The 13,443-nt window shown below is 49.8% G+C and overlaps 2 protein-coding genes across 3 annotated transcripts; one reads left to right on the top strand and one right to left on the bottom strand.

Annotated features, from left to right (window-relative positions):
- Positions 1-401: 401 nt before the first annotated feature.
- LOC109774120 (uncharacterized) lies at positions 402-4,658 on the top strand. Of its 2 annotated transcripts, XM_073500359.1 has the most exons (10): positions 402-1,026; positions 1,146-1,238; positions 1,377-1,478; positions 1,559-1,821; positions 2,135-2,266; positions 2,374-2,490; positions 3,192-3,335; positions 3,778-3,995; positions 4,068-4,221; positions 4,335-4,658. In XM_073500359.1, exons 1-10 carry the CDS (start codon positions 837-839, stop codon positions 4,554-4,556), a joined length of 1,635 nt encoding a protein of 544 aa, XP_073356460.1. In that variant the 5' UTR covers positions 402-836; the 3' UTR covers positions 4,557-4,658. The 2 variants fall into 2 exon arrangements, with proteins under 2 accessions (XP_073356460.1, XP_073356459.1); XM_073500358.1 differs by having other exon boundaries at positions 1,146-1,478.
- An 898-nt stretch (positions 4,659-5,556) lies between these two features.
- On the bottom strand, positions 5,557-9,308 carry LOC109774118 (uncharacterized). Its single transcript, XM_045228920.2, has 2 exons — positions 6,120-9,308; positions 5,557-6,009 (listed from the first exon to the last, which is right to left on the bottom strand). Exons 1-2 carry the CDS (start codon positions 9,226-9,228, stop codon positions 5,678-5,680), a joined length of 3,441 nt encoding a protein of 1,146 aa, XP_045084855.1. The 5' UTR covers positions 9,229-9,308; the 3' UTR covers positions 5,557-5,677.
- Between the last annotated feature and the right edge of the window lie 4,135 nt (positions 9,309-13,443).

Here is a 13,443-nt window from a genome sequence, read left to right as displayed (position 1 = left end):
ATTTGTGAGAGCATTGGGGGGGTGGGGGGGGGGGGTGGGGGGAGAGATGGGGCCGTGCGTCAACAACGCTCTCTTCGTAGCGGTGTGAGTGTATTGTCTTGTTTGTGTGCGTGATGAACAGGTTGTGACGGTTTTAGCTCAATTTCCCGCTAATCAACTAGACAACTCTTTCTTCTTCTTAATCAACGAAAACGACAACTCTTTTGCCTCAGTAAAAAAAAACTCGCAAAATCTACATGGACGCTGTCAGCCTCCTTGCATTCATTCAGTAAGCGCAATCAACAAGGTCATCCACCCACCCAAAAGTCCAAACGCATGGACGGTGACACCATCAGGGCACAGCATTGTTCACAATCACAGCATGAATACATGATGCAAACAGGCTGTCCACCGGGTCGTCTCTGCCACAGTTGCCACTGAACTTTTTCCATTAAAAAAGACAGAAAGAAGGGGGACTCGAACCCTCCCCCCAACGGTCACTTCGTCGTCGTCCCCTCCCCGCCCGGATTGCCTCCCCGCCGACCAACCCACCCGGCCGCCGCTCATCTCCGGAGAGGCCCCCCTCCCCTCCCACAGAGCGGCGACGAACCAAGGAGCAGCGAGGCCGAGGAGGAGGAGGAGTCATCGCCATCAGCATTAACTCCTCGTCCTCCTGACCTCCCTCGAAAGCGCCACCACCGGATCCAATCCAACCACCTTCCCGGCGCCCGCCTCGAGGCCCTCCCTCTCCCCGTAGGTTCGCTTTCTCCGATCCTCACGAAACCGCCGCGCCCTTCTCCCACCCGCGCCCTTCCCCGCTGGGCCATGCCCCTGCCGCCGCCGCAGCAGCAGCCGCGATGGCGCGTTGCGGCGTGGAGGTGATCGCCAGCAGGGGCTGCTCCAGGCTGATCCTCCCCGGGATGCAGCCCTCCTCGGCCTCCGCCGCCTCCTCCTCCGTCTCGGCCTCCCGCTCCGCCGCGGCCGCCCGGCGCCCGCCCGACGGCCCCTTCGCCGGCCTGGTCGTCTGCGTCACGGGGCTGTCCAAAGGTGAGTTGTTTGCTTCCCGAATTTGGCCAGGGATGGCTTGAAAGGTGAATTGCTTGCTTCTCGATTTCAGGGGTTTTGATGTGGTTTGGGGAATTTTTGTGTTTGTATCTCTTCTGCAGAGGCGAGGAGTCAGGTGAAGGAGGCCGCTGAGAGGCTGGGAGGCGAGTACAGCGGCAGCTTGCACCCCAAATGCACTCACCTCGTGGTGCAGATATCCTTGCCATCGTCTGTTTTTCTGTTCTTTTCCAAATCATCCACTGTTTATGCTTGTTTCTCAAAATCCAGGTTACCAGTTTATCGGAAAAAAATATTCAGGCTGCCATGCTTGTGCTTCCTTAACACGCAGCACAGCTTCGCCGGCCGCAAGTTTGAGCACGCTCTCAAGCATGGTCCCAGGAATGGCCTTTTTGTTGTCACGCTGGGCTGGTTTGTCGATTGTGTTCGAAGGAACAGTAAGACATTTCTTCCTCTTCTGTTTCTGCTCATTTATCAGCGCATCATCTGGTTCTGATTTATGGTGTTTTTACAACAGTGAGGCTGGATGAATCCTTGTACAGTATCAAGAACATTGGGGAGAACGGTCTGCTGCTCGGGGAATCCAACCGGCTTGTTGGACTGCCTGTCAATGAGAAGTCATGCCTTCCACCAATGATTTTTCAAGACAAAGCATGCTCAGACACAACACATAAGCGCCAGCTTCAGGCTCATAGAGAAGAACCTGAAGATGATGTGTTCGTTTTTACGAATGACACAATCTACATTGACCCTGGGATATCTGGTGAGATGAAGAAGAAGGTATGTCCATGTCAGTTGCTGCTTCATTCCATAATGGTTGACACTCCACCACCCACATGCTTCAGAAAGAAAACTATTATTTTCTGGTTGCTCCTGTTGATAGAGTATAATATTAAATCACCAAATGGATAAGAGAATTACTTAAAGATAGATAGATAGAGAGCAATCAGCCAAATGATGCAATGCCTTTTCTCTACAAAAATCAGTTTACAAGAATCACCAAATTTCCACTCTTTCACTGGAGTCATCTTCACGCGACATCCCTTGTTAAATTGCGCGAATGATTTTTTACATAAAATGCATTTTGCTGCAGATATCGGATGCTGCTACGAGTGAAGATGCAAAATTATTGGACCACTGGTTTATTGGTTGTCATGCCACATATGTTGTGTGTGAGGATGCTTCTGTCAAGAGATATGTTGGTCACTCAGATAACATTGTAACAGTAAGTAATACTGAACTACTGCAATAATAACCTCTTCTGTTCCAACACTCCTAACTTACTTTAGGACCATTGTGTACTATTTAACACTTTCTGCTTGAATGTTTCAGCCGTTTTGGATCTTGAAAACAGTGAAGGAAAAGAACTTGCAGCGCCTGGTCCATTTGTCTTCAGACCTAGCTAGACATGTCGCAGTGGTTCTCGAAAATTTCCACACATCTCGAGAGGTATTTTATGCCATGTACTCTTGTGGACAAACCTGAATCTAGTATTTTGTTATCCAAAGTTTTCCTTTCAACAAATTGGGGAAAGACGTCTTTAGTTTTGGTTTCTACAAAGGTAGGGTTAAGATTTTTCACATCAACCTTTTTTACGTGTTTCACCGCGTCTTTTTTTTTGGTGTTGAAAAGAAAAAAGAAAAGACAAATTGGTATCTGGCATTTTACATTTGCAACTCCTACCTGTCTTTATAAAAGAGAACAACCTTCTAGAAATAAAATAGTTCTTTCATTGCAGTTTCTACAAAGCTTGGAGTAAGTTTTGTTATCTTTGTTAGGTGTCTTTTCCCCCCTGTGTGTTCAAAGGGAAAAGGAAAAACAAAATTAGAATTGTATATGGACGACTACCTAGTCCCTACCTGTCTCCAAAAAATGGAGTACAGCTCGGAATCAGTAACAAACAGCTGAGCTTTGCTACATCTACGGGCTGTCTTATACGGATTGCAATCTACAGGCTGAGGTGGCATGAGCTAACTGGAAACTGGGGGCCCCGAAGTTAAAAATCAGAGGGGAGGGGGGATAGAACAGTTCATGTTTTTTTTCTTATTCCTTAATTTTTTATTTATAATAGGTTTGTTTTCTTAAAAAAAAGGTTTATTTTCTATATTTGGACTCTTCATTGGTTGACGTTGGATCTTCTGTTCTTTTAGAATACGAAACTTGGGAGTGTTCCTTCTCTTAACTCCAGCGAGCTGCCAACCCAAGGGGAGATAGATGAGACTCATCAGGAAAGGCAAAAATTTGTCGAGGCAGCGAAAAAGGATATTCGAGACCGTCGTGTTCGCCGTATGCAGGTAAGGAATGTTTCACCTATCGCAATATGATCTGCCTTTTCATTGTTAAAATATAAAGAGCCAGAAAATTATTTGTTATGTTCTCTTCCAGCATCAGGCTGGTTGTTAAAATATAGAAAAGCTCATCTCCTACGCATCTGGCAGTCACAGTTACCCAATTTCTTGTGAATTCCGACTAGTGTGACAATTAGGGGATGTTGGTATACCCTTGCTTGTTAAGAAAAATAAATGCTTGCATGAGAATATGTTTTAGAAAAATAATTGGAAACAAAGAATTTGCTGATGCCATGATCCTATGCAGCATGTGTTATTTTCTAGTTAATGTTACTCCGCACTCCCAGTTCTGCCAAAGCTATGTGTTGAATTAGCTACCTTTTTATGCATATTTGGCTCTTCTATATGAAACATTTTGATGAATGTCTACATTATGGTTTTAAGCCAGTCATGTGAAGTACCAATCCATCCGCTCACACCTGTCACACTTCTGGATTCAATCTGCTGGACAATATCTGAGCCGGTTTCATCTGCAAGTATTTATATGGATTCTTCATGGTCTGAAGATGCCGATGAGCAGCAAAGCACTACTTATTTTGATGCAGATGGGGATGGAAAGGATCGAGACCAGTCAGCTGATAATTTGTCTCGCCCGCTAAGAGAAAGGTAATAATAACTTCTTGAATCAACCAAAACTATGCAACCTTTTTCCCTAATACCTCCGTTTCGTTGTTTCAGTGAGAGAAGCGAGGTGATTTTTAAGAACCATTTCTTTACCATACTCTTCCCTCTCGATCGTTTTGGCGAGCTTGGACCTTCTTCGAGGACATTCTTCAGCAATGGTGGCTTCACACGCGAACAAGTGTTGGATCACATCTATAATTTCTACCAGGTATTTTTTGTTTTTTGGTCATAGACCAGAAGTATCCCACAACACACTTCTGGTCTAACCGTGGTTTAGATTTGGTGTGCGAGTTTGTGGTAAAAGATCTCCTCTTTGCGCAGGAGAATATGTCAACCGACGAGATAAATGTAGCCCTGCACACGGATTCACGGCATGCCGATCGACTTCGTTCCCTGTACGCAAGCGCTGAATGCGCAGAACGAGGCTTTGTAGTAGCATTCAAAAGAATAGATTTTTTGGGAAGCCGGAGAAGTTTCGAGGCACTAAAGCGCCTTAGCAGAGAGAACAATAGCAATGTATATGAGCTTGTGATTAGGGCATGAACCGCACCCCTACTCGGTGCCATTTAGTAAAATTTGTTTGTTGCTTACAGGATGTACTGTGCCATATCCATGGTATGCAGAATAAAATTGTAGAGAATAATACACAGTTTTTTTTTTTTTTGAGAACTGATGACAGTGAGATTCTCTCACTGCCTTTTATATTAATAAAACAAAATTAGGGGGGGGGGGGGGGGTTAGAGTGTCCAGCACTTTACAAGTTACATAATGAGAGAGGGGGGGGGGGGGGGAGGGGTTAGGTATAGTGACTAACACAAACAGAAGATAAAATCAAAGCGAGCTAGGGGGGGGAGGGGTTAGGTATAGTGACTAACACAAACAGAAGATAAAATCAAAGCGAGCTAGCTATGGATAAAATGTAAGGGCCCTGCTCTTGCTTTGATCTATGAACCAGCATGGCAAAGTCCAGCTTGAATCTGTTCCTCCAAGATTCAAATGAAGGTTGGATTCCTCTGAAGTGTTTATCATTCCTCTCCTTCCAGATCCCCCAAGCTGCCACTGCAAAAACTTCCAAGAACATCGGTCGAGCCCATCTGGCCTTGCCCTCATGCAGCATTCTGAACCAGTCAGTGTCATTTGGCCATTGTATCCCCAAAGCATCCCAGCATCTCTGACTGAAGGGGCAGGTAAAGAAGAGGTGAACCATGTCTTCCTCAGGCGGGTGGTGGCAGAGAAGGCAGGTGTAGTCATCGTTCTGGACTTTGTAATGTCTTCTCCGGAGAATAATACACAGTTGAATGAAAAGGGTTATGTTGTACTAGGATTTTTGTGCTTTCTATCCTTGGAACCTCAAGATCATGTTCGAAGAGATTTTGGAGTGAACACGGGTGACTTCCGAAATTTTTGGCCGGCAGTAAAAAACAGTAATCTTGAATATATATTTTAGTCATGTACTATAAAGATGAAAGCTCTGGTAGTATAAATAGGAACCTAGTTGGCGGGGCTGTACATCCACTACCCCAACTTATGAGCTAGGCTCACTTCTTATTTCTGCTAAGATCTGGTGGACTACTACTTACATACATTTTTCAAGCTCCTTTTGTATGTCAGCTATGTACTGTGGCAGCTGATCTGACAACACGTTGAAAACTTCAGGGGAATCCTTACATATCCATTCTCACCAAGGTGTTCACCACACCTCTCATGGAAGGCCTTGACTGGCAAGCCGCCTGCGTGCAGGAAATGGCTAGATCAAGCAAGTCCAGTGCCTTGGCCTGCTCATCTGCAGGCCAGTAGACAATCTCCTCATCCAGGCAGCTCATGGCGGCGGGGCGACGATCTGCCTGCTTCAGGTTCGACCTCATCCATGTCACAATGTCAACGCCGTCTCCGAACGCAGGATCCACAGCCATCTTCCTGCACAGGAGCTCGAGCAGCACCACCCCGTAGCTGTACACGTCGCTCTTCTCGGTTAACCTCGTGGAGTATCCATGCTCTGTAAATCAATGGTGATACATGTGCTAAATAAATCCTGAATTTTTCAGGCACTGTGATCTTACAGAATACAGAGCTACAGACATATGATGACAAGGGAATGAATGGTACCTGGAGCGATGTAGCCGAGGGTGCCAACGATGACGGAAACCGTGGCGTCCGCGTCCTCGTCGCCGACGATCTTCCCCATGCCGAAGTCGGCGAGCTTGGGCACCATGTCGGCGTCCATCAGCACGTTGCTCGACTTGACGTCCCTGTGGACGATCATGGGCACGCAGTCCTGGTGCAGGTAGGAGAGGCCCTGGGCCAGACCAAGGGCGATCTGGTGCCGGGCAGTCCAGTCGAGGGCCACCTGAGGCTTCCTCCCGTGCAGCAGCTCGAAGAGCGTCCCCTCCGGCATGTACTCGTAGAGGATCAGCCCGGCGCCGCCGCGGATGTGGTACCCGGCCATCCTGACGACGTTCCGGTGCCTCACCGTGTTGAGGATCTTCATCTCCACTGGGAACTTGCCGTGGGACAGGTCCACCGTCTTCACCGCCCACTCCCTCCCGAGCTTGCTCTGCGTGCGGTACACCGTGCCGTGCCGGCCTCGCCCGATCACGTACCTCTCGCTCCAGTTGTCGGTGGCCCGGAGGATGTCCTCGTAGGTCAGGTCCTCCGGCAGCTCCTCCGTCGAGTCCATGCTGCGGATCGAGACGCGCCGGGCCGATCGGCGCCGCGACGACCTCTTCGCGACGTGGTGGAGGAGGAAGATGCTGGCAGCGATGATGGCAAGGGTTGGAAGCAGCAATGCCACGATGATCCGTGCATTTCTGGTTCTGTTTTTCAGAGACTGGTTCTTGTTGGAGCAAGGTGCAATGTCAGACTGAACGCACAGCTGAGGGTTCCCTGAGAACCCCTCAGGGGACCGTGCTGCCAGCTTCACCCAGCCGGCAGGGAGCTGGCCGGACAGCTCGTTGAACGACACGTTCACGGCCAGAAGGGAGATCATGTTGCTCAGCTGCGGCGGGATCGGGCCGGACAACGAGTTCTTGGACAGGTCCAGCACTTCCAGGTCCTGAAGGTTGCCGAGGCTGCTTGGGATCTGGCCGCTCAGTCTGTTGCTGCTCATGTTCAGGGTTTTAGAGATGTACTGAAGATTGCTCAAGCTGTGTGGGATGGCTCCTTCGAAAAGATTGTCACCAAGCTGCACCTCAAGGAGGGCCTGTGTCGCTGCGAAGGAATCCGGTACTGCCCCGGTGAGCTTGTTGCCGCCGAGCAGGAGGCTTTGCAGGCTGCCAAGAGCTGCGATCTCTGCCGGCAAACTTCCATTCAGAAGGTTGTTTCCAAGGTCTAAGCAGACAAGCCGTTTGCAGTTTCCTAGTTCATGTGGTATCAATCCACTCAACGTGTTCGACGACACTCGCAGGGTTACAAGGTTGCTCAGAGCGCCGAGCTCGCGGGGTATTGGACCGGAGAAGCTGTTGCGCGAGAGGTCGATCATGGTGAGGTTGCTCCATGAACCGATCACGCTTGGTATCCCCCCTTCAAGACGGTTGTCGCTCATGTCGATGTACGACAGCCCTCTGTTCGTGGCCAGGTCTGCAGGTAAGCTCCCACTGATCCTGTTGTTGTTCAGGTTGATCCTGTACAGAGACTGGCATCTAGCAATCTCGCTGGGAAATCTTCCATGGAATCGGTTGTATCCAAGATCAAGGATGGCGAGCTGGCCTCCGGTGCACAGGCCAGGAGGAACCGCGCCGTGGAAGCGGTTGCCGGTGAGGTCGACACGGAGGATCCCCGGCGTGGTGTTGAGCCCCAGGGCTTGCGGCAGCTCGCCGGTGAAGTTGTTGCTGTACAAGGTGATCTCTCTCAGGTTGCTCATGCGAGTGATGTCTGGATGTATCTCGCCACTTAGGCTGTTGTTGCTGAGGTACAGCTCCACCATGTTGGTCAGTTGCCACAGTGCTGGAGGAACTGGGCCATGGAGCATGTTGTTGAATAGATACAGCTTCTGCAGCAGGCTGAGCTCGGCGATCTCCGGCGGTATCGTGCCGGAGAGGCTGTTGTTCTGGAGCTCAAGCTCCACCAGTCCCCGGCAGCTCCCGATTTCCGGTGGGATTCTCCCGGCGAGGCTGTTGTCCGCGACGGAGAACATCTGCAATAGGCTCAGATTGCCGATGGATGGTGGGATTGAGCCGGTGAAGCAGTTGCCGTTCAAGTAGAGCAGTGTCAAGGACTGGCACTGCCCGATTATATGTGGGACGGAGCCTGTGAACCAGTTACTCGACACCACCAATTCTTCCAGGTTCAAAAGCTCACCGATGCTTGCCGGCAAGTCGCCGGTGAACGCGTTGTTGCCAAGGTACAGTTTCTGCAAGTTTGGCATGGAGGCGAAGAAGTCGGGCACCTCGCCGCTGATGTTGTTGTTGGGCAGATACAGGACGGTGAGGTTGCCGCAGTGCGCGAGGCTGCGGGGGAGCTCACCGGCGAGCTGGTTGGAGAAGAGGCTGAGGTAGAGGAGCCCGCACGGAGCTGAGAACTCCGGCACTGGGCCGGACAGGTTGTTGCTGCTCAGGTCCAGGTAGGTGAGCTCCGGGAGCGCGGCGAGCCCCGGCGGGATGGCGCCGGAGAGTGAGTTGGCGCTGAGGTCGAGGTACACGAGGAGCGAGGAGCCGGAGGGAGCGGCGGGGATCTCCCCGGTGAGCGCGTTGTTGTTGAGGTCGATCGTCCGGAGACGGCGCGAGGAGAGGAGCTCCGCGGGGACGGCGCCCGCGAGGAGGTTGAAGGCGAGGACGAGCGTGGTGACGGCGGAGCACGCGGCGAGCGCGGCGGGAACGGCGCCCGTGAGGTTGTTCCGGCTGAGGTCGAGCGCCGCGAGCGCCGGGAGCGCGCAGAGGCGCGGCGCGGACGCCGCGAGCGCGCCGGAGAGCCCCGTGCTGGAGAGGTTGATCGCGGTCACGGCGCCGGCGGCGGAGCACGTGACGCCAAGAAACGCGCAGTGACGGTGGTGGTGGCGCCGGGAGATGGCGAAGGGGGAGGACGAGTTGCCGCCGGTCCGGTGGCGCCGCAGCCATGTCGGGCGGAGGACGCGCTGGGCGGCCGGGGGAAGCGCGGCGACGAAGGAGAGCAGAACGGCCGTGGTGGAGCCGGTGCCGGCGGAGGTGTTCGACGGAAGGGGCTGCGCAATGGAGGCGACCAGAGGGACGAGCAGGAGCAAGAGTAAGGGGTGGCGCGACATGCGAGGGAGCTGCTGCAGCTTCGTGGTCGTTTGGGCGTTCGAGGAGGAGCAGGGTAGCCGCGGGAAGTCGGGATAGCTAGAGACGATGGAACATTGTCATGGTGGTGGCGGCATCGTTAGTGGGCCCTGGCTGGATGCCGAGATCGGCCGGGTGCAAAACCATCGTGATGCGTCCAATGGTTTGAAATTCGAAGATCTATAGGCATGCATGCACGCATTATCATGATTTATATAAAATCTTAAAATATCGCCCTAAAAAAAATCAAATCTTAAAATAAGGTTTGGAGTTTCAAAGATTTTTACGGAAATGCTTGGCGTCACCTGGCTGATAAGTGGATGCGCGTCATGGCCGTCCGATTAGATTTTGATCACATCTCCTCTCCAAGCTTGATCGGCCGCCATAGCCCTCGCGCATGCGCATGCACCGCCCAATGCGTCGCCACCGTCGTGCCCCTCTCTCTTATCGCGCCGCCACTAGCCGACTCGCGTCGGCCCCTTGCTCCTCCCCTTTCACGCGTCCTTATGCTGGCCAACGTCTCTCATCACGTCGCCGCCCCACGTGTCGTCGCTGGTCTGTACACCACTCATGTCGATGGGCACCTCGAGCTCCTCTCCTTGGGCAGCTGCCTCCGCCACCATGGCGCCGCCGCAGAATGCCCGAGTTCAGCATGGCCGCTGCCGACCTCCTCCATGCTGTCCCCGAGAATCACCGTCTGCCTCCGTCACCGCAACCCCTCCTACCGATGACTGCACCTCCAGCTCCGGCGTATCCCATGCGGCAAAGGGGATGAGGGTTATGTTGTTTTTTGTAACAAGGATCATGTTGCAATTGGAACAACAGTGTTGCAAACAACGATTATGTTGCTGCGACAAGCGTCGGCAACTAGAGCGGCATTTCTATCACATCATCTATGTTGCAAAGTTTTGTCTGCAATATCACCTATGTCGTAAAGGTGAAGACGAACAAAAAAAGATCTACAATATCACCTATGTTGCAAAGGTTTCTTCTGCAACATCACCTATGTTGCAAAGGTGAAGATGAAGGCGACACTCGGCCGCCCGCTGATGCCAGATCTGACTGCTCGCGACCCAACCGGTCTTTTTAAAAGATCAGTCTGCCGACGCATAGCACACCCTTGTTTTTAGGCAAAAGCTAGGACTCAGCCGATGGAATTTTGTCACCCGTCGATCACGTTGCTCGAGTAACGTGTGTCCCTATGAGGGCCCACAACCGCCTTATCTCTTTTGTGCGTTACTCCACGTGAGAGCTCAGGTCCAACTGTTTTTTCGTTCTCCATCCCATGTTCCCCTTTTTCTTGATTCACACCATCGGGGCACGTTCCCTACTGCGTGCCACCACCAGACACCACGATCGCAACCCGTTCCAGCCACCATGCTGCAAGCTCCACCAGAGAACTAGTGTTGCAGCAACCACCGCTGCAAACTCGTCCCGGCCACCGGTGCTACAAGCTGAGCAAGGCACGACTGCTTTAGCGCGCGCTACCAACGAGGCGAGGCTGCTTCAATAGAACTCTACTATGGGGTGTTCGACGCGGGGCACCTGCTGCAAGCAGTGCTCGCAGCACGGTTAACAATGTTGTGGGAGACGATGGCAGTGTGATGTTACGGAGGGCAACACCATCATCGCTGGCTGCTGCTACCTCATCGTCGTGCCGCTTGTCATCGACTTCAATAATGATGCAACCTCTGCGGGACTAATCAACGATGTGTACGACCAATCGAAATCAGCGAGGAGTGTAACGTCGACCATGTTGCAAACCTCTCGAGCGCAACATGGCTCATGTTGTAAAGCATTTGCCATGCAAATCTGCGAGTGCAAGATGACCCATGTTGCAATCCTTCAAGCACAAAGTGACCCATGTTGCAAACCTCATCAGCTAGGTTGGATCGAACGCAACATGACCATGTTGCTAATCTCGAACCGAAACATGGGTCTCGTTAGGTGGATCAGACCATGCACAAGATGGAATGAGTGCAACATAGCCCATGTTGCAAACCCCTGACTGCAATATGACCCATGTCGCAAAACTCGCCAGCTCGACCGAAATCGTGACCCAACCCATGTTTCTAAAAGACAGCCGACAAACACATAGCGTTGCTCTTATTTTTAAGGGTAGGATGCAGTTGCATACCTTGGCGTACATGCATGAAAACATTACATCATCAAGATTCTATCATATCAAAGTTATTAAGTCTTTTTATCAATCCAAACAATAGCCCGAAGGACCATATGTTTTCATTGTTGGCTTCGTTGGGATGAGATCACCGAAACTAGATCATATGTTGGCATGTTCTCACAATGTTTCCAGTTAGTTGTTGCTATCCTCCCTAAAATCATTGATGTTGATACTGTAAAAAGAATAGACCTATCTTCTTAATTCACATACTCTTTAAGATCATCTCTAAAGTTCTTACCATTAGAATGGAGCATGTTATGTGAAAATTGATTGCTTCTTATCAGTTTGCTTTTATCAAAGGCCAAAACTCATGGAATGGGTCATGACACTTCATGAGGCGCTGCTTGAGGCCAGGAGAAAAAAAAAGCAGCATGTCATTGTGTTGAAACTAAACTTTGAGAAAGCATATGATAAAGTTGACCAAAGATACTTGATGAAATGTGTTAGACAAAGGGTTTCAGTGTAAATTGGTGCAAATGGATACTAGGTACTTTCCAGGGAGGGACCTCGAGTGTTAAAATCAATAATTTGCTTGGTCCTTACTTTGGTACTTTCATAGGGTTAAGGCAAGGTGATTCTCTGCCTCCCTTTCTGTTCAATCTTGTTGCTGTCAATTTTAATAGAATGATGGCTAAAGCACGTGATGTTCATAGGATTGTGTGTTTGGTTCCCCACCTAATTCCAAAAGGTATGTCCATATTGCAGTATGCAGATGATACAGTAATCTTCATTCAGGACATCATGGAACATGTTATGCATGTGAAGCTGGTGGTGTATCTATTTGAAGCCATATCTGGGTTTAAGATTAACTTCTCGAAAAGTGAAATTTTGATGATTTTGTATGACATCACTAAAGACATCATGTATCCCGAGGTCTTCGATTGTCAACTAGGTGCTTGGCTCATTAAACATCTTGGTGTGTCTGTTTAAGGGTCTAGGTTGGATGTTAAATATTGGGGCTTTCTGATTGAACATCTGGGAAAATGTCTTGATGTTTGGATAGGAAACTCTCTGTCCCTGGGTGGCAGATTGCTACTTATCAATTCAACTCTTAGTAGTACTCATGTTTATTACATGCCCATGTTTTTTATGCATGATACAATGCTAGATACAATGAATATGGTTGTGAGAGTCCTTTTGGCAGAATGGTGGGCTGAATAAAAAATCATATGGTGAAATGGCACTGGATATGTAAATCCAAACTTAAAGGGGGTTTAGGGGCGGAGAATTTGGAACTTTTTAACATCGGCATTCTTTGTAAGTGGTGGTGGATATTGGAGCATGGAGAACTTGGTTAGGGCTAAATACAAGATTGATAGTGGAATTACGGTGACAAAACACAAGCAGGGTGACTCTGCTATGTGGATTGATTCGCTTAAGGTCAAGAATATTTACTTGTCGCAGAGGAAAATGGTGATTGATGATGGAAAACAAACTGACTTCTGGTGAGACACTTGGTGGGGAGACATACTGTTGTGTAATCAATTTCCTCAATTGTATGAGATTTGCAACACCCAGATTTGTATGGTTGATACAGTGGCAAAAAAATTGGAATTTGGCATATAGAAGGTGGATGTGCCTTGATTAGTGTTTTCTATCAACTAGGAAGGTGTCGGGCCAGCAAGTGCAAGGGTTTGTAGCAAGCAACAATTTCCCCCAAGTGACCTGCACACACAAATACAATACTACCTTGGTCACCAACGAAACTAACGAGGTTTTCAACCTCACTAATTTTGCTAGTTACAAGGCTTAAAAATACAAGTATGTGGAAAATTTAATGGTAGCAAGAAAGTAAGCAAGGAATTAAAAGAAATTGTTGATTGGTTTAGTATCTAAGGTTTCTCCTCCAATCGATGTCGCCGCCTGTCCGCCTCGCCTCTGATGGCCTTTTACTATGGAGGTGTGGAGGACCCCAGCCCCTCGCCATCGGGACGGATCCTATTTTCGTTCTTGTTTGGTCCAGGGTCTCGATTGGGGTTGTGTGGTGGCGGAGATGCCCCTAGTAGGAATAATATCT

This window comes from Aegilops tauschii, chromosome 5 (genome assembly GCF_002575655.3).
Source record: "Aegilops tauschii subsp. strangulata cultivar AL8/78 chromosome 5, Aet v6.0, whole genome shotgun sequence".
Taxonomy (NCBI): Eukaryota; Viridiplantae; Streptophyta; class Magnoliopsida; order Poales; family Poaceae; genus Aegilops; species Aegilops tauschii.
Note: the sequence above shows the minus strand (reverse complement) of the source record. Positions and strands in the feature narration are given on the sequence as shown.